Source organism: Chiroxiphia lanceolata, chromosome 3, assembly GCF_009829145.1.
Source record: "Chiroxiphia lanceolata isolate bChiLan1 chromosome 3, bChiLan1.pri, whole genome shotgun sequence".
Classification (NCBI taxonomy): Eukaryota; Metazoa; Chordata; class Aves; order Passeriformes; family Pipridae; genus Chiroxiphia; species Chiroxiphia lanceolata.
This window is the reverse complement of record NC_045639.1, coordinates 63,261,081-63,282,511: the sequence shown is the minus strand read 5'-3', so window position 1 is coordinate 63,282,511 and position 21,431 is coordinate 63,261,081. Positions and strand designations below refer to the sequence as shown.

At 40.7% G+C, this 21,431-nt stretch overlaps 1 protein-coding gene across 4 annotated transcripts in view; it reads left to right on the top strand.

Moving 5' to 3' along the window:
• Nucleotides 1–358: 358 nt before the first annotated feature.
• The window catches only part of TPD52L1 (TPD52 like 1), a 53,731-nt gene continuing 32,658 nt past the window's right edge, over nucleotides 359–21,431 (top strand). Inside the window, exon 1 of one of the 4 annotated variants that reach the window (XM_032683716.1) lies at nucleotides 359–520. In XM_032683716.1, the coding sequence (XP_032539607.1) occupies nucleotides 370–520 (151 nt within the window). In that variant the 5' untranslated portion in view covers nucleotides 359–369. Of the gene's footprint in view, nucleotides 521–593; nucleotides 695–5,323; nucleotides 5,345–21,431 lie in introns of those variants that run through there. The other 3 variants (XM_032683715.1, XM_032683717.1, XM_032683718.1) reach the window with 3 other exon arrangements.

Sequence of the window (21,431 nt, the reverse complement as noted above, 5' to 3'; positions counted from 1 at the left end):
ACTCCAGCTTCCAGTGAATAGTAGGATACAGACCTGTGTGCTGGGAAAAAAAATAAAATCATTTTTACTTAAACTGCTAAGTATATGTGACAGTATAGGCTCTGTCAGTATTCCTTTGGATGTATTCCCATGCTTCTACCATAGGAGGTAGTAGTACTTGACATCCACAGGTGCTCAGATAAGCCAAATACTCATTGACTAAAGGCATCTAACTAGTTCACTGTGCCGCTGTGACACCAGGTGCTCCTGATTGCTCAGGTGGGGAACGTAACCTGCCGGTGCCCTGGGGCTCCTTGCTTCCCCTCTGGAGAAGTCCCCAGTGCCTTCCCTCAGCGGGGCAGCCGTGACCTGAGGCATTACGCGGGGCAGATGGCGAGCAACTGTGCAGCTGAGGAAACCGGGTGCTCAGCTCCAAAGGGAGCTGAGGGGCTGGCCCAGGACGAGAGGCTGGGCTGCAGCAGAGGGACGCCGGGACGAGGGTTGTCCTCAGGATGGCACGGGACGAGCGGGGACGCCGCAGGTGAGCGGCGGTGGCAGCGCCCGCCCGCGCCCGGGAGGTGGCGCCGCCCGGCCCCGGTTGTGGCGCGGGGGCGGGGGCGGCAGCGCGGCCCGGGCCCGGCTGTCAGCGCCGCCGGAGCCGGGGGTGCACGGGGCGACAGCGCTCCTCGCTCTGCCATGGAGCCGCAGGCACGAGGTGAGTCTCGTCTGGACAGAGCCCCTCGGGGCGGCGCGGGGCTCACGGACCTTCCGCTACCGCGGGCTGCCGCTCCCTCCTCGGGAAGGGCCAAGCCCGCGCGGGGGCAGCGGGAGTTCGGGGCGGGGATGCCCGGCAGCAGGGAGAGCCCGAGGGAAGGCGCGGCCCGGGCACCGGGCGGCGAGAGGAGCGCGGTGCCCACGAGCGGTACCGTGGGAGGCTCCCGTCACCACACCGGTGGTGGCGGCCCCGGGCTCGGCTGGGGAGCGCGGCACGGCCCGGCTCGGCTCGGCCCGGATGCGTCCTCCGTCCTGTCCTCCATCCCGACCCCGGCTTCCCCTGGCTTTCCTTATGGTTGGGGTGGTGGTGGCCGCTTTCTCCTCCTGCTGGCTTTAGGCATTTCACGGTCAGTTAACTGGCAGACAACTCCGGGTTAAGTTAGTCCCTTAAGGGTTTGGGGCTTCCTGGGTTTGAAGTAATTTTGTGTGTCCTGCCGTGTCCTGCCTGGCTGTCCGTCCCTCCTCGGGAAGCTGTCTCCCGGTCAGGCTGCAGCCGCTGCCTCCCGGGGCTGGTCGGGACGGTGCGAGCCCGAGCAGCATCGCCGTCCTCGTCCTGGGAGCTCTCGGCGTGCGGGAGGCGCCTCCAGCAGCAGGGACCCTGGGACCGAGAGCTGCTTAAAATTGGATCCGCTGAAGTATTTCTTCAGCTTTGCAAACACGGCATTCCGTTCGTTTAAGGTGAACATTTTCTATTGCAACAGTTAGGACTAACATGCATACATGACTTTACACTCTCGGTAAAGTTAATTGACCTCCAAAGAACAAACTTTTCATGCGAGCTATAAATGATGTTTGGGTCAACCTAAGGTATTTAGCATACACAGGTCTTGCTCACCTTTATAATCTTGCTTCTGTTTTCTAAAGAACCTCATGGTTTCGCCATACATGTCTGGAAGTCATCAGTACTAAGCAGGTGGTACAAATATTTCTTCAAAAGCAGAGTGTTTAGAAAACATGTCATCTATAAAACAGGGAAATGAAGTAAGAGGGAGACATATGCTCATTGAAGCTAACTGAAAAAATTAGGCTTCCAGAATAGTTAAAAACTGCCTTAAACAAATACACTTGAGAGACAGCTCTTGCCTGCAAATATGGTTGTACATAAAGGAATACAGCGGGAAATTTGAGTTCATGATGCTTGTGAAAGAGAAGGTGTTTCCAGCAAGTGTGGTGTATGTGCTGTCCTAATGGATACATGGCTGAAGCTGCTTGGCAAAATAAATAGATCTGTGGCCCAGTTCACAGGGTTTTTAAAAGTCATTATTAAGATTATAGAATAAGACTGTTATTTAAACTAAATTCTGAATACATCTGTACAGCTGCTATGATGGGAGCTCCTGTTCTTTAAACATTAACTTCATAGGATAAGGAATTTGATCATTTCTTGTTTTGTGGAACTGATGGAAAACAGTATCAGATTCTAATTAGCTAGATAGTGGTATATGTAGATGTGATTTTTTTACCTTCTCTGATTAGCGAGATCAGTAAATAGGTTCTTAGTGCATGTTAAAAATTCAGGTCAGTAAATGTGCTTTGCTAGTGTATGTTTGGGTCAGCAACTCTGTTACTTCCACAGGTCTTGGATAAGTTCTTCTAGATGAATATAAAAGCATTTTGAATTGCTTCATCTTACCTATACTCAATTTCAAGTCACTTTTTTCTTCTGTTTCTCACTTGTGTGTTTTATTTCTACAGTTTCTCAGAAGTCTCCCATTACTAAAACAAAAAATAAAATATTGCTTTGATAAACAACTAGTACAAGCTAAGATTTTTGTGCTAGATACTTACATGCCAGCAAACCTTTGTTCCAAAATACCCCCTTCCTTCTAGACTTGAGTAAGTGCATGCTACTGCAGTTATGGAGCCTTGCTGGCAAAAAGAATTTAACCTACATGTGTCTAATGCTGTCGAATTCAATTAAGTACATCTAAGCACTGGCCAGAAATCTGAATTTTTCAAACCCACTGTGCAATTTCCAGAGCACGGTTATAGGAATTTACTAACAAAACAATAGCAATTTGCTTGGAAAAAAGTTCCACTTTGAATGAGTTTGTTTGAATGAGGTTATGAATTGCTTCTAAAAAACTTTCAGATACCTACAGAGAAATGAATCCTGAATGGTTTGTTCCAGTGTGCTCTGCTGGGAGATTGCATTCCAACTGAAAAGACAAAGTAAAGGCTATGCATTTAAAAGTAGTGTTGAATTCATGTTTAACAATTTAAAGATTTTATTCAGAAGGACTTTTCTACATAAATATGTTGTTTGTGCCATTTTGTATTGTCTTTAAGGGAGGCTATGCCTGAGTAGAGCAATTTCATGTTCAAGAAACACACATGTGCAAGTATAAAATGTACATTTCTTCAGAGCAGGAAAATCATTTCTGTCAGAATTTTTACATAGCAGCATGAATCAACCTTATAAATCTCAATGCAACTCTGGAGAAAAGTATTACGAGTAACTGTATCAAGGTACTGGGTAGAGGTCACAGCTAAACATCAGGAGTTTCTGTGTGGTTCAAGGCATAACGTAATATCTGTCCATGCCTGTGAAAGTTAAGGCTTTGATTTTTACTTTAAAGTAGTAGAGAGATTTCATGGACTGAAACGGAATTACTGTTATCCTTAAGTATATTGAATATGTCTTGCAACATTCATGCAAATGAACTAGATGAGGCAGTCAACCAGACACAGTAATAGTAGTTAAAGTTAAAATTATTTTCTAAAAAATAACCAGATGTTCCATGTAAGTAAATTCATACATATAATAAAAATAATAAATTTCCCTTTACAGACAATGTGTCTTTAAGTCTCTGGGTGCTCTTCTCTTTGATTACTTTTTCTTCTTAATGGTCCTAGAGCTAGCTGGTCCAGGAACACACCAGCTATATTTATGCTAGGTGCTAAAAATTCCCTAAGAGCATATTTGTTTTCCTTCAAATGACTGTCAGTAATTTTTCATGTGAAAAGTTTGGAAGTCTGAAGAACAGTGTTTCTCTCAAAGAGAGGAAAGTCAGAACTGTGTATTTGCCTCTCATCATACTCGTTCTACTCCAAGTCCAGATTAACTGACTATCCTGTGTAGTCCTACCTTCTAGTTTAAAACTGTGAATGTCCTGTAATAGCGGCTGTACAATGGATGTCTTAATCTATGTGACTTTTTAACACTGGAGCTTTGCTCATAAAACATCTCTTTCCTTTTGCAATTATTCTCCCTTTCTTTATGTATCCAGATATAATCATACTTTCTTTCTCTGTTGTATCCTTTCTTGATTCTTATTCTGACAAAGCTTTGGTGTGCAGCTTTCTGCTCCCTTTTTCCTACCCAGGTAGCTCAACCAACTTCTTGCACTTCAGGCCTCCAAAAGGGTTTTTGAGGCATCTCCCTGTCCTAGCAATTCTTACAGCTGTCCGTGACAGGTGTTCTGCATCCTCAGCTAGTTGTGCATTGTAGCCATAGTAGCTTGCTGTGTATGCACTCATCTGTTGGGTATTGTGGTGAGAGCTGTGGTTAGTTCAGATGATAGATGACTCCTCGTGGAGGCCTTTAGCACCTCGCTTCTTCCCTCTGATGTGTGCAGCTGACATGCTCCTTCTGTGATCCTCAAGCTAGCTGCATCTGGCACGAGAGGTTACAGAGAGGCAGCATCATGGCATGTGCAATTTGACTGGAATTTATGATCAGAGGAATATCATTAGAAGTCACAGCATTAGCCCAGTAGTCCTCTCTCTGCCACAGTGGTGCCTACCACTTCACAGTCAGGTGTTCTGAGGTTTCCATGGTGGGAGGTAGTGCTGAGGAATGTGTGAGGAATGCTGAGAAATGGTGTACAAATGGCAAAATGGCATTGGCATCTTGGTCAGCCTTCTCTCTCCCTCTTTCTCTTTGCTAGCTACTCATGTGGTTACTAATACATATAGGAATCTGGATAGAGGGTCAGCCTCACAGTGGGAAGATGGGGATAAGGAACACACGATGATGTTGCTGCAGGAGCAGCAGTGCTGTGGCTATCATACCAAAGCGGTCCTGTGTTATGCTGGAGAGGGCAGCATCTTCCCTAACCTTGTGTTTGAGGTTGGTGGCTTTACCAAGGAGCACTGTCTGTTTTGATCTGTGTTCACGTTTCCCCTAAGGACAGAGTAAAACTGGTGGTTTGGAGCTGATTTAGTATAATTATTTTATGAGAAAAAAAGTGCCTGGCTGCACGTGATTCTTGAGGCATCAGGATTCACTCTAGTTATCAAGGGATTTGTGTTGTCTCCATACTGCCTTCTTGAGCTCACCATGACCCTGCTATGGAAAGCAGGAGGTAAGACTTCATAGAAGGTCAGGAGGATATTGGTGTAATTGAACCACCTAGTGATAACCTGCTTATTTCACTGCATGATGGAAGTTTCAGCTGCTGTGTTAATAAGACCACATGAAGAGGAGGTCAAGTGAAAAAGGTAGGGTTGTAATATTTAATAGGATTCTTAAATATTTAACAAGAGTGCACAAAGCTCAAAATAATTGCTCTTTCATGCTTTGTGTACTACAAGGAGAGAAAATACATGAGTGGAATGAGTTATTCGGTGTATATCAGATTTTAAGCAAGTAAATGCTTCTCTTTTACCCTTTGAACCTGTGCTGCTTTCAGCTTTATGACACTTGTCACAGGATGAAATTCAGTTTGCTAAGGCTGAGAAAATTTCAGTGGTTTCATGTTACATCTGAGAACTGAGAATAGAATACTGGTGGGATTAGAAAAAGATATATAAAAGAAATAACTTCTTGAAATCTAGGACCAATGTTATGAGGCTTTGTAACGTTGCCAGTTTTCTAACCATGAAGATATAAAATGTAGAACATGTGTGTACACAAACACATCAAACCCTAAAACATGTTTTTAAATTCTTGCTCTATTTTTTCTCCTGTATCTTCTTATTTTCACAGGACTGCTGGTATGAGTCCTACTGTGAGGCAGCACAAGTATCATCTGATTCTGTTCTCAGTGGTGTAAAGTGCAGTAGTGGAAAGATGAGTTTCCTGATGCTGTCCTGACATGCCTTGATGACTAGTACAGTACAGAAACGTGTGGAACTTTTAAGATGCTTTGCTTAGGCCACATGCTGCTTGAAGGATGTGGCACAAGCTTGGCAGGAGATTGCAGAGGGGTTGAAGGATGTTCTGTGTGGCCATATTTAGAAATTTATGTATCATTTAGTATTTTATATTAGTGTAATCCTAGAATTTGGGTTTAGAAAGACTGTAGTCTGCCTTTAATTCAGAATGTGTTTTAAGAGTTAAATTAAATCTTTCTTTCTAATCAGAAAATACCTCTTGGGGTAGTAGATAAATATGAGATCTGAGCAGGGTCGTTTTATCTGATTGTATTTGTATCTCATAGAAATGCACAGTTGCAATGCCAAATTTTATATATGTAGTATGCTCTAGTCCTATCATTGCTCTCTAAACTGTGCCTTTTGGCTGCTGCATTCTCTAAACCCATCATGTATGAGAAATCGTGAAAGGGGACTGACAAATGTGGATTCTACTATCAGATGTCACACTGACCTTCTCCAAAACCCTAGGTGTACTAGTTGATTCGTTTGATTCTCTAGGACAGAGGTAATGTTGCTTAGCCATATTTGAGATCCATAGATCAAAATCATAATATCTAACTAGTCTATCATCATTACATTTCTGTATCCATGGTGTGGTTAAGAGTTGCAGGTGAATAATTGGAAAAGACACATGCAGGAAGTGTTTGTATTGTACTTTAGCAGTAATTCTCCCCTTTCTTTCTCTTGTACTGCCTCTTATTCCCTCTTTCACTTTGTACGAAGAAATAGATGGGTAGCAGTGAGGATCTTGTTGCAAATGTTCTTTTCTGAAAGTGTATAACAAGTGCAAGAATGCAACGTGTATGAAGTGATACTGCTTCAAGTGCCATCTTACCATGATGATAAAGGTCTCACACTGTCTTCCAGTTTTCCTCTCCTGCTTGGCATATTTTACCTTTTCTGGTCTTGTAGGCTTTAAAATTTCTGGATAATAAAAAGGGCTTCTAAAATGCTGTTCTTGTTAATTACTTCTGTGTAAGATTTCTTGAACTTTTTGATTACTCATCACTTATTCCAGTAAAAAGGTATTGTGTTTACATTAGTGGCATGGGCTTAATGGTATGATAAAATGAAGGATCCGCTGTTAGATCCCCAAGCAGACAAGAAAGTTCCCACTGCAAAGAGTTGCGCAAAATATTTGGAATTTCTGTATTTTCTTCACATTACCTGTCATGAAGTTTTCTTATGTAAGCTGGTTGCTGAAAGTTGTCATGGTTGTAGCTAAAATCCAAGGCTTTACAGCAACCAAATAAGAATAATACAGCAGTAAAATTTATAAAGACAGGTTTCCAGAAGTAAGGAGAAGTTATGGTTGTGTGTATATCCCATGGCTAGATACAATAGTTTCTCTCATTTAGTCTGTTGTCCAACTAATGGGCTTTTAGATGCTTAGGAACTATGTAGTCAAGGATCCATTTCTTGGGTAATTTTTACATCTTTGCATTTCTAATCACTGAAGGAGAATCCAGGATGCTCAGAGAAGTAGGTAGGGGGTATAAAAACAGAACAAGGTTTAATGCCTTATGTCATTTCCAGAAATGGAAGGCAAAGCTATGCTTTGAGTAGTGAGTTCCTTCTAAAGCAAGGAGGCCTGTCAGGAAAAATGCTTACTTTTGGGGGTTTTTTGTTGGTCTTCTGGGGTTTGTTTGTTTTTTGTAAAGTTGTCCTGTTACCATTTACTTTAGCCTGCACTTATCCTTGCTGCCCACCAAGAACCTAGTCAGTAAAGTGTTTTAACGTAATGAAGCTGCTTAAAATGTGTAATGGAAAGCAATCACTTTTCAGCTTTGCTGTTCTAAAGGCAAAATTAGACTTTTAATGGTTTTGTTGTTAAAAGTACTTTAAATTCTATTATCTTACAACTTATTTCTCAAATGCAAAAGTTTAGCATTTCGTATAACACTGGAACTACGGCTTTAGTGGTGCTTTAGGCAGAGGGAGTTATAATGTTACACTCTGAAAACACTTTTGATATTCATGCAAGCATGAAGTACCTATAGATACAGTGTTGGTTTTCCCAGTAAAAAATATTTATGTAGCAGGCAGCACAGCTTACTTCCATGTGCTTTCCTGCTGAAAGGGCTACTTTTGTTTGTTGATCAATGAAGTTGTTAGGACCAGATCCTGCCCAAGCTATTTCTCCCTCTGTTTTGAACCTTTCTTTGTGTTTTATTTTCTTTCCACTTATACAGTTGATTTCTGTCTGAGTTTTACTTTAGTTTGTGAAACACCTTCCTCTTTAGCCATCTAAATGCATAAGTTGTCTCTCTTCAGTACCTGTGCCACACTTTAAAGTTGTATTTTATAATTGCCTAATAAATAAAGTTACTAACTTATAAATTGTAAGTAAAGTATGGAAAGCATAATTTAAAACTGTGTATGGTATGAATTTAAAAGACTGTATTATTTATATTCTGTAAATATTTATAAATGGGAGCTGAAGGGAGCTGATGCTTTCCATGTTTGCTTCTTCAGTAAAGAGTTAGTTTTTCTGTGTTCACCTGTTTGTTCAGGGGTTCTCTTTTTACCAGTTTCCTCACTTGGAAATTGCCTTGTCACCTGGGTGGGACTAAGGTGGTGCAGGTTTGTGGTTACGACCGGGTTTCTCATAACCTTCTAAAAGTTTTAAAATACTTTTGCACAGCTTCCTTGGAATAACTGTTTTCATTGTGCTTCAGGTGGATTTAGTAGTAACTTGTCAAGCTGATGTTGGCTCAGGCATTTTAGGTGCTTAACTAATTCCTCTTTCTATGTTTCTCACTTTAATTAAAATGTTCTTAACTGCACTGAGTAGATCACAGATAGGTCACACTAAGAAATGCTGGCAGAGTTTTAGAGGAGGATATGGTGTGAATGCGTCTAGTTAGAATATCTTCTGAAGGCCTCGGATACTTTTTCTGCTGGGCTGGTGCATGCTAAATTTTCATTGAAAAGTGATCTGAGATATTTGTATTTAAACACATCCAGATTTTTCTTAGAGACAAGTAAAATGTATGTACATTACAGAGTCAGAGGGGCAATTATGCCAAGAACAGAAGATTATCTTCTGCTCAAAGTATTTTAGGTAGATGGCAGCTATTAACTTGTTGTTGTGGGAGGAAGGAATCAAAGTCATAATCAGAGAGAATGATGTTTGTCATGTAATTTAACTATCTAGCCGGCTGTACACTATTATGTGCAGATGAAGAACCCGTGAAGCCCTGTGGTCTTGCAATAGTAAATCCTTCAGTCATGTAGTGCACCAGGTGGTGCCGCAGCTTTGATAGCAAAGAAAAGATGACAGTGAAGAAGGAACAATTACTGGAATAACCTTACTGATTAAAAAAAAAAAAAAAGGCTGCTGAATAATGTCATTCATATAAACTGAATCACAATGCAGGCTTGAAGACTTACATGGGGTCTATGCAGAGATAAATAACAGATATTGGCAGGAAACTGGAAGTCAGATATTACAGGTAGAGGAAAAATATGTGTTCTCTTGGTTTTAAATTGCTTCAAAAAACAGAGAAGCAGAGATAGTGAGTGATACTGATGAAGCCTGCAGTAAGCACAAGGAATTAGAGTATGTAATGATAATAGCTAGTACTCATTTGGGAGAGGTTCGAAGATGGGAACCAGGTTTACAGCTAGATCCAGAATTAGAAGGCTTTTCAGCTGTGTCCAGTTCTGCACAGAAATATGGAGCGTGAACATGACCTGAAAAGGGAGCAGCAGTATTCTGGTCATAGTTTTGTGCTGCAGATGGGAATAAAGGACAGGGAAGGATCAGAAGAGAGTAAGTTTTAACAATTAAGTTGAATAGGGATGAAGATATGAATGGAAGTTATTAGCAGACATACAAGCACTGGAATACTGGTTTATTTCAGAAAAGTACATTTTTTTATGTCCATCCTGCCACAAGTTCCTCATAAAAATCTTCTTACTTAAGGTAGCAGAAGAGTGAAGAGAAGACAAAGACTGTCTTGTGCTCTGCATCTAGACCGTTCTAAGGTACTGAAGTTAAAATAGGCATGATTCCAGACTCGGTGATCTGTAAAGATAGGCTAGAGGTTTGAATGATGTTCTTGCCACTGAGTGTGGTCTAATGCAACCTCAGGGGTGTAGCAACTCATTCCTTGTGCTTAGCTAAACACCTTGCCTCTCTTACTCATTGGCCTGTGCCCAAAGCAGCTGTTGGAGAAGCTGACCCTCTTTGGTTCAGGGCTCATCTTCCCAGTAATCTTCAAGGAAAAAAAACGTAAAATCTGCCTGTGGTAGCTACCATTTTCTGCTGGTATTTGAGAATGATTCAGGAACCTCAAATGTTGAGACTGTATGGTGTGTCTGGAAGTGCCAGTCTCTATCTCCTGCTCTGATAAATAGCCTCCCTTCCTGCAGTATGGTCATCTGTGTCACTTGGGCTGGCTGCATGGGGCATGCCTCTGTCTTCAGACCCTGCCCAACAGAAGAAAATCCTGTTTCTATAGGAAATTCACAGATACCCAGGGCCTAAACCCCAGATGCCCCCACTCACAACCTCACTAAGCAGACACATTTCCTTGTAATGGCATTCTGCAAAACACTGAGTTGGCAAAGCCAAAAAGTTAATTATGCCAAAAACTCTTAATATGAAGCTTAACATTAGGAGCAGAATAATAAGTGCTTCATTTCACAGCTTGGTATGCTGGCAAAAAATCCTGTGAGAAAAACAAATGAAACTCGGAGTTGATCAGGCCCAGATAGATGGTGCTATTCTGATTGAGGAGTGTTTTGTGTGGCCTCTGTGCAGAGAATTAGTGTCACACTAACTCCAAGTTCCAGGTTTGTCAGAGCAAGACTGCCTGGATGTAAGGCAGTGCATTTCCAGGAATTGAGGTAGCACACAAGTGAACTGGTTTTCAATGTATTTGTAGTATTTGCTTTAAAAAATAAAAATTTGTTTTATCTTGAATATAGGGCCTGTGCAACAGAGTACATGGCCATTGTGTCTGTTAAAATGGATTGTTTTCAAATAATTTTTGTATAAATAAGCTTTATTTTTATTGGTTTTAAATAGGAATACAATTGTGTTGGAGATAGATGCATCCAAGAGTAGGTCAAGTTTATTTAGGGAAGACTAGAGGAAGTCCACGCTGTCAGATGACCCCCATTAGGCAGGCAAAAGTGCATTGGTGCAAAGTAGCTGGTCTTTAATTATGAAGGGATTAAGGGGTGAAGCAGGTGGTGCTTAAAAAATGGGACAGTGGGAGGGAGGAAGGGAGGTGGATGTGACACACAAGACGTGTCTGATCTGAGGAGAGTGTTGATTCACTGCCTTTTCTTGGTGGCCATGAGCAATTATGTAATCTAACATTAAAAATTAAGAAAAACTGAGAAAAGTAACTGTATCTTTCTCCTAATTTAGTGAGTGATTTCAGCTCTGGGGCACCCAACTTAAGGACTTGGAGGCCTACAGAGATAATGAGAGCTGGAGCACCTTTTCTATGAAGACAGATTGACAAAGTTGGGTTTGTTCAGCCTGGAGAAGAGAAGGCTCCAGGGAGACCTGAGAGCACCTTCCAGTACCTGAAAGGGGCCTACAAGAGAGCTGGAGAGAGAATTTTTCACCAGGGCATGTAGTAGTAATGGCCTTAAGGTAAGGCCAAGGGGTAATGGCCTTAAACTCAAAGAGGGTAAGTTGAAATAAGATATTTACAAGAAATTCTTTACACTGAGGGTGGTGAGACAATGGAACAAGGCCAGAGAAGCTGTGGATGCCCCATCCCTGGAAGTGTTCAAGGCCAGGTTGGGTGGGGCTTCAGGCAACTTGGTCTAATGAAAGGTATCTGGAAAGCAGTGCCACGGAAAAGGACCTGGTGGTCCTGGTCAATGACAAGTTGAATATGAGTCAGCAGTGCCCTGGCAGCCAGGAGGGCCAACCGTGTCCTGGGAGGCATCAGGCAAAGCATCGCCAGCTGGTCGAGGGAGGGGATTGTCCCACTCTGCTCTGCACTGGTGTGGCCTCACCTTGAATATTGTGTGCAGTTTTGGGCACCTCAATAAAAGAAAGATATTGAGCTCTTATCCAAAGCTCCAAAGCCATCCAAAGGAGGGCAATGAAGATGGGGAAGCCGTATGAGGAGCAGCTGAGGCCACTTGATTTGTTCAGCCTGGACAAGAGGAGACTGAGGGAAAATCTCATTGCAGTCTACAACTTCCTCATGAGGGGAAGAAGAGGGACAGAGATTGATCTCTTCTCTGTGGTGACCAGTGACAGGACCCAAGGGAATGGCCTGAAGTTGGGTCAGGAGAGGTTTAGGTTGGATATTAGTAAAAGGTTCTTCACCCAGAGGCTGGTTGGGCACTGGAACAGATTCCCCAGGGAAGTCGTCACAGCACCGAGCCTGACAGAGTTTAGGAAGCATTTGGATGATATTCTTGGGAACATGGTGTGACTCTTCAAGATGGTCTTGTGCAGGGCTAAGAACTGGACTTGATGATCATTGTGGGTCCCTTCCAACTCAGCATATTCCATGACTGTGTCCCTGCCTATGGCAGGGGAGGTGGAACTAGGTGATCTTTAAGGTCCTTTCCAACCCAGATCATTCTATGATTTATTGTTGTTAGTTTATAATTATGCTGCCTACAAAGCTTAGTCACAGATCATGGACATTTTGTGCCAAACAGTATGCAAAAAAGCAGTCCTGGTCCTTAAAAACTGGGATCTTTACTCTCCCAGTGTGAGAGATTGAGCAGATATAGGGGAAAGATAATTTTTCCCTTCTCTCTCAGCGTTCCTAAATGTGTACTTTAGTAAATGTAACTATGCCGAGATATTTAATCTATATTAAAGCAATGGAAGTAATGAATTTGAGCCTGAAGAGAATAAAGAATCCGTCACATACCCAGTTATAATTGTTTCCTGTGTATTTTCCCTAGTATGTTTACAGGACCAAAAGTGACACATCTGCCTTAGATGTTGAGATTCCTGAATTGGGGTGTGGGGAAAGCAAGCAACCTGCTGGCTGCATTAAGATTTTGCTCATTTTTAAATTCGACTTTTAAAAGTATTGTTAGTTATGTGTTTTGAGATCTACAGGATACAAATTATAACTACTTGAAGAATTTATTTTTTAATTAAAAATATAATTTTATCGCTTCTTGCAGTACAGATACATTGTTGGAAGTTAATTGAGGAGGCTTGTGAGCTTAACTATACTGCAGCTAGATTGCTATCTAATTATATTCTTTTTGCACTGGGCTTTAGAAAAGTACAGTAAACTGATCCATTCTTAGAAGAGAAAGGTTATTAAATCCTGCATTTAAGTTGCAGTGATTTTGATTCAGTGAAGCAGATGAGGGTGAATTGATGAGCATGACATGAAGCGTGAGCTTAATTATACAATTGATGGGATTGCAGTCACTTCTACCAGCAGAGGATGGGACCCCAGGTGTCTGTCTATTCTGAGATTAAAAAAATGTACCTTCATGTATTTTTAGTATGAAAGCGTGGATTTAAGAAATGTGACTGATGACTTCCACCTCTGACTGCCAGCATTTCCATATCATAGCTATCTTCCCCTACTTTGCTTTTTCTCTAGTCTGATTATATATACTTTATTCCTTCATTTGATTTATACAGTCTGTTACAGTTTCTGGAGTACCTTATTTGTAGAAAACAAGTCCCTTTTGTGACTCAGTGTCCTGCACTTTCTCATTCCCTATTATTCCATTGTGACTTTATCTTGTTTCTTTTTTTTTTTCTCCTTCCCTCTTCTGCCTAAAGAAAGGAAAGAGAGGATAATCCTTCCACTTGTAGCATCTTTTTCTTCCCATTGACATCACGGAAAGTTGTGCAGAATGATCAGTAGGAAGCACAGAAGGTGGTACAATGCTGTCATTACTTTCAGTTTAACACAATACAAAGAGTCTTCTGCTGTCTTTAGACTGTTACATTTCACAACAAGTGCTTTATTTTTCCATAGCTACAGCTTGAAAATGTCACCCTTGTCTTGCCTAGGCAGGCAGGATTATTATTTTAAACAAAGAGAGCTTGCTATTGGATAAAATGCACAAGATCATCCCTTGCATTTCGGGACGTTTCAGATAATTATTTTTTTAGGAAGATCAGTTCTCAGGTTGAAGTCTTTGGTTGAAGTAAGTGATATGTATTTTTTTTAGCATTACTGCTATTCTCATTTTTTTCCATTGCACTTCTCCTTACTAGTGTGTGTGGCTTCCTGGTGCAGCGGTCAAGCTGTCAATTCTGTTTTCTGCCAGTTATTTGTGTGTAGATTGTGTCTCTTTACTGGCATAGACTGGCAGCTGTGTCAATGGTTTCTGGGGGAAGAATAAGATAGAGACATCCTCAAGGTATGATTAATTTCTTCTTATTATACTAAAATGGACAAAAGAATCAGCACAATACAACTGGCTGTTTATCCAGGAGCTACAAATAAAAGCATTCCTTTGTTTGGAAACCTGCCAGTCTATCTCATAGGTATGGATGGATTTATTATTGCTTGGTTTTGCAGACGTTAAGAGATGGAAGGGAAAACCTTAGTAAAGTCTGTAATAAGCTGCTCAAGGATGACTGGGAACACATTCTGAGATTTTAGACTACATCCTAGAGCTCTTGAACACCGAAAAGCTGTACTCCTTTCCTCCTCTTAATACTGCCCCAAACCCAGAGCCTGTTGGAGAGAGGAAATGAAGACACTTGTCCATCCATCTCTCTTCCTAGGAGCATAATCAGAGAAAAAAGATTGAGCCCTCATGGTTTCAAAAAGTAGAATCTACAGTTTTCTTTAATGTTTACATTTTTAATCTACATGACCTGTGTGTCTTGAATTCTTGCCTCTCTGAATCAAGATGAATCCAGCCTCTTAAGTTTGTTTTCCAATCATAGCTTCGAAAACAACCTTCCTTGTATTCTAAATCCTTTAGGGAGAAGGCAGGCTGTATGGTGATTGCTGGGCTCAAGCATTTCAGACTTGACCACAGATAGAACCAGGCACAGAAGGGAAGATCTTCCTCCAGTAGTTTGCTTTCTAGGTGAATTAAATGAAAACATATTTTCCTATTTGGATCTTCCCATAACTTTGTAGTGGAAAAAATGGTACTGGAAATCCTTGCAACTTCTGATAGTTTTTTCTGATCAATTTAGTTATTTAGTACTTGCTTCTGGTCCCCCTTCTCCCCCCTTAATCTCTGTATCTGTCATTAAGACTACATTATAAAGAAGATCAAAGACACTAATGCAGTGTCTGGACAGTTCCTTTGTTCTACTTATCATTTCATCCCTTTGAAGACTTAATTGCAATTTAAATTTGTAAACAAGAGTTTTCCAATTTTAAAGAAGAAACTCTAATGACATGGCAAAAGAGGCTGTAACAAGTCGTTTTGCTTACTGGAAAGGTTATATAATTAGGAGTTGTTTTCTCACTATTTGATATGAATGCCAGATAACAAGGTAGGCATTCTATTTTTAATTAGTTGGGAAACAAAAAAAATAGAGCAGTAAAAGGGCTTCAATTCTTAAGTATTTCATTAGAATAAAGGATCACCTATATATATATTTCAAATGAATGTCAGAAAATGTACACGAATGGAAATTGATGTTCTTGACTTTATATTTGCTGCCATTATGGTTAATTCAATAGACATCACTGCATATAGTGTGAGCTTTTTTTTTTTTTTGGTCGGGTTTTCTGGTTTTTTTGGTGTTTGTTTTTTTTAAACAGTCAACATACAAGAATTAGTCTGATACATAACAATCTAGAACATGGGCCTGAGATTAATACAGAGAAAATACATAAAAAGCACTAATTAAAACATCTTTACCTTTAGATACGTACCTTGGATTTTATCATTGTATTATCTGGTTATTTTAAATTTTATGAAATATTTTATGTAAATAAAATATTGTAAATAAAATATGTAAATTTCTTACATTTTATTAAATAAGTTTTATTTTTAAATTTTATGAAATAGTTACAGATCCTCTTATTGGAGGATCCACTTATCCTCTATCATCATGGCTGGGCTTCACAAACGAAGATTTGGGAAGGGCTCTACCCACGTTTGTTACAAGCCCGTTGGTGGCTAAAAAGGCCAATATGAGATAGACATGTCCAGTTGCAAAAGGCACAGCAGAAAGACTCCTTAGGTGGTATATTCTGCAAGGCACAATTCTTTCTGCATTGTCTTTTCTCCTCAAGAGTGATCCTGTGTGCGTTCTCAAAGGAAACAGCAGCGTTATAGATGGTGTGTCTCCAGGCCTCCCGATTTGAGGCCAGAGCAGACCAGTTATGATGATCAATATGGCCAAGGCTGAGATGTTGTTTCAGAGAGTCCTTGTATCTTCTCTTCAGGGCTCCTTTCTTGTGGCAGCCGGTGGCAAGTTCACCATAAAGCAGGATCTTAGGGAGGCTAGAAACAAGGCATGATTGTTACTATTTCTGGGTAAGTGGGTAAGAGGAGCAGGGAGTGCAATTTCAGTGCAAATCCTTCATGAGGAAGCACACATATACTAGTCAGGAAAAAAGGGTGCACTGACCTTTCAGGTTTTTTATTCTTTTTTTCTTTCTTCTGCTACCAAAGATTTTATGTTAACCTTGGAAGTGACTCTGCTACTTGTGCAACTCCCCTCTGAGAGTGACCAAATCTTCCTGGCTCCTAATTAGTACCTATACATCTTTCGGCAAAAAACTATCTTTCCCAGATAAAGTACCTGTGTGTGGTCAAGTTACATAGTTGGGCAGGAGAGGAAAATGTCTCGGTCTCCTTTGAGACTGAGAGGAGACCTCATTGCAGTCTACAACCTCCTCATGAGGAAGTGGAGGGGCAGACACTGATCTCTTCTCTGTGGTAACCAGTGACAGGACCTGAGGAAATGTCCTGAAGCTGTGTCAGGGGAAGTTCAGGTTAGATATTAAAAAAAGGTTCTTCACCCGGAGGGTGGTTGGGGACTGAAACAGGCTCCCCAGGTAAGTAGTTCCAGCACCAAGGCTGCCAGAGTTCACAAAGTGCTTGGACAGTCCTTTCAGACACATGGTGACTCTTGGAGTTGTCCTGTGCAGGGCCAGGAGTTGGAGTGGAATAACCTGTATGGGTCCCTTCCAGCTCAGGATATTCTGTGGTTCTCTTCTATGCCCACTCAGGATTTTGAGACTGTACAAGAGCAGTACTTGTAGGTGGACTTATATGACATCTCTTCAAGTGTGCTGTAGGATGCTAGGCTGCTTCATGGTCACCTGCCCTTAAAGGCTGGCTCTGTCATCATTAGGGAGTCACAGAACTTCCCTCAGTCCGAGACTAAAGTGTGTGAGAAGACAGTAGAGAGAGAAACCAGTGACTGCTAGGAATGTTCTACTGGCTGTGCAACGTAGCACAGTGCAGAGATACCCACAAATTCTGAGCAATAGGTATACCTGTGATCTAAAGCAGCCATCCTGACTCAAGGCTCCAGAGCAGTCTGTTATGTTATCAGCATGCCTGAGCTGATGAGATGTGTGGCTTGCAGTGGCTAAGTAGCAGAGAGCGAGTTCGTACTGTTATAGTCCAAGTTTGAGCTGGTAGATGCTGATCTCTGTGATGCTCCATTTTAAATATAATGTCCTAATTGTAACAGCTCTGCTTATTGTTGCTGCTTTAGCGATGCCTTTAACTATGCAGAACTTTCATTTAGCAGGATTAAAGCTTCTTTACATGGTGGTCTGGGGAGTATCAGATATCTTGCAGTTCTAAAAATAACTGTGAGTCTCAGTGCAATGAAGTCATTAAACTTAATATCAAGTGGGAATCCTAGCAGAGTAGGTTCTTTTGGTGTTTACAAATTTAGACTTAGAAAACCTAGATTATGTTCAGGTAAAACTATTTTAGCTCCTTGCACATAAAAACAGTTGGTAATTTGGCAGTAATGTTTCTAACCAGGTGTGTATGTGTCGCTTCTTGTGGAAAACTAATTTAGCCACTGGGAAATGTTTCACTTTGAGATTTTAGTCTCCCTGTATTTTATCATCAGGAGCGTTAACTGAAAGTTAATAAGTAATAAATATTTTCCCTGATCCTGTAAGTTAGCAGAAAGAATGATTTAAATTAATTTTATAGCTTCCCCATACTTTCAGTAAGCCATTGGGAAAACAGAGCCTTGAAATGTTACCTGACCTGATTTGCAACTTCCCAACAATATTATTTTAATAAGCAGCTAATGATCATTTGAATACTATGATTTAAGATAGCAAATTTAAAGGAAAACGTGGAGATCAGTGAATGGAAATTGAGGTGCACTGTAAAATCTATCATATTCCAGTGCTGCAGGAAAGATTTGCCTTGGGCATCTGATCAAAATGCCATTCTGTATTTTAGTTCCTGTGAGAAGTTACAGATTATTTATATATGTATATAAATTATGACATTTACATTTATATATGTAAATACATTATGACTATGAGTAGATATATGTGTATCTATAGAGTTATATACTATATAGATATATTTAATTCCAGGTTTACTGGAAATCAGTTAAGTTCCTTCCACCCCAAAGGAAGAAGCATGAAACTGAAAAGCTCTGTTACCTTCTCAGCTCCAGGAACTGTTTGTATAAATGGAATGTCTGTTCATGCACATGAATTAATGTCTGCATTGCTAAAGTGCAGATTTCTTTTTTCCTCTATAAAGTACATAATTTTTGGAATTGAATGTACATGCAGTATTATCTTAAAATTCTGACTTTTAGATACCTAAATCTGGCCTGCTTGTGTTGTGTAGAAAAATTTTTTGATTCTAGGACTCAACTCTAACCATTTAGCTGAATCAACTCATCCGCTTTTGTGTTTTCATAAATAGTTAGATTAAGTATGTTTAACAAAATGCGTAGATAGATTAAACACACTCAATAGGATCCTAACTTGTTACTTGATTCTTAAAGAACTGCTCATGTGGTTAATTCAAGACATATCAGCAATCGCACTAAGCTCTTTTATTCTGTTATGTTTCTGTGCTTGCTGCATTTATAACCAATATCTGTAAGGTGTATTTCCCAGGCTGCCTGGTTGAAGGAGCACTACAGGGAAGGTTGAGAGGAAGCTGTGCTTCCTGCAGAGAGTAGAAGGTGAGAGAATATTTTGGGGTCAGCAGTATTTAGCAAAAGGAGCTGTTTGGCTACCACAATCATTACCAATTCTTATATGTATTGTTGTGAATTTTGCTGCAAGTTTCTGTTCTCCTTAGAGACTGAAAGACAAGTTTTCTACGAGTAGGAAAATGTTGATAGCTTAATTTCCTATGGTTTTGTGCCATGTGGTTGGCTGACTCTTTGAATCAAGTTAATGCTATAGCTCTTCTGAGGCTGTGCTGAACTCCTGCTGGGCAAGGTGCTATATGAACCTCACAGAAGGTGGGCTTTCGTGGAATGGATGCTGTGGTACCCAGAAGTAAATTGTTTCCTGTTATTGTAAAACAGATTTTGTGAACAATCCTTTTTCCCTGTTTGGCTTCTCTGATACCTCATATAAGGATGAGCTTATTTAGCATCCACTCTGTCTGTGACATTACTTTAAATCTTCTTTACCAGCTGACTGTTTTCATTAAACTTGTTTTAAAAGACCTCCAACTCTTTGAAATCTAATACAGAACTCAGTGGTTATTAAAGGGGAACTAGAGACAGGCACATAAATTAAAAAAAAAATAGACTAAGAAGAATAAGATCTCAGGAACCTTGCCTGCATACTTTGCTGTGCAATTGGTAGCAATTGTGGATGCTAAATTCTTTAGGATAGAAATCACAGGGACAGGTTTTATGTTTACATTCTCAGTAGATGGAAAGGGTTGGAGTCTCCTCTGCCTCAGGAAGCCTGCTGTCTTCCTAATGTTTTTTTATTTCCCCTCTTTCCTAAGATGAAGACTAAGACAGGTAAATTAGAGAAGTGGTCTGTGAGGGTAGCCCAAGGCAACGGTGAAGATACCTTTTCAGAAATGACTGTCAGTTGCTCAAGTGGGGAAAAGAGACTGAAGAGTTCATATGACCTAGCACTAGAACTGAAGCACCCTACTTATGCTGCGAGTCCTGGCCCAGGACAGAAGTGGTCAGTCATAAGTGGTGCAAGAATATCAGAAACTGAGAACTGAGAGAATTGGTTGCTTGTGATAGGGTTCATGTGAGGAAGTTTCAGAACTGAGACTGACTTAAAGAAGTTTGTGACCCATAGTACAGTGGAGAGATGTTCAGACTGGAACTGTGAGGTGACTGAGATGAAACCTTTGCAGAGGGACAATGACCATTAGGGAAGACTCTGGTAGTGGCTTGAGCAAGAAAGTAGAGACTAAAGGATCAGATTAGATTTTGGAAGACTTAAACAAGAAGCAAAAGGTAAGAATTGGGACTGGCATTGCATTGCAGAGGATCATACAGAAGATTGACATGCATGTGCTATTTTGGAATGGATTGTAATTTCAATCCAGTCTTGAAGTTTAAACTTGACAGTTGGATCTAGTTAAATGTTATTCACAAACTAATGCTCTCCCTTGAGCATAGGTCTGCCTTCTTTTTAGCTCAAGGATCCGTTGCTCCAAGGTCACCTCATCTCACATCTACCCCAAGGCTTCCCTTAAGGGTTTTCAACCTTAACCCTGTTGCCCTTGAGATTTTTCCCAGAGCTGCCCTGTACTGATGTTCCTCCATCCATGGAAAAAGAGACTGCTTTCAAGATTATGGGGACTAAGTTTAGCTTGATTTCCATAGCAACACTATTAATCCTCAAATACCAAACAACAATTGTGTTTGGAGATGGAGGAGTGTTAATAAAGGTGATTTGGGAGTATTCATACTGAATAAATGTACTTTTCTTTTGTTGGGGCTTCAGCAATCTAGGTTTTCCTGGCAAGCAGCTTTTTGGGTAATAGCTAAGATATCAACTACTTCTATATGCTTTCATGTTTTTAAAAAGGTTTTGTGCTTAAGGGTGGTGATCTTTTTCTGCATATGGTGCCAGGCAGGGGTTCAGCACCTGTTTTGCTGCTCTTTTTCTTCCCACTCAGGGAAGGTTGTAATTAACCAGGCTGAGTTCACCCCATTGTGCTCTGCAGTGAGGTTGATGGTATGAATCAAATCAGTTCTGTTCTGTTAAACAGAAGGAAAACCAGGTACACTGGGAAATGATAGAAAGCTGGAGGGAGCTTAGTTTTTTGCATGAAAATGTAAAGTACTCAATTTCAACAGACTTACTGCTTGTAACCTCTGTTCCCTAATGCGAAAACTTAATTAAGTTGTATTCTGATCTCTGTGTAATAGGGTGTACAGGCCCCCGTGGACCTGGGAAAGAAATTATTCTCTTCCACAGTAAGCAGTATACAGGTGTTAGGAGTCAGCAGAGATGGCTGATTACCCCACTAAAGAACTGAAACAAAGGGAAAAGTGCTGTCCCAGATGTAGCCTGACGGAGATTTTTCTTCCACAACAGAAAAAGGTCTAGAACTTTAAAACAAGTTCCAAAGGAACAAGAATGTCTTCTGTTATCTCATGGTTCATGTTGTTTTCTTTGCAGACCATAAAGAATGAGAGGCTCTTAGTGGCTCCTAGTGATTGGAACCCCAGTGATCTTCTCTTTACTGAATGACTG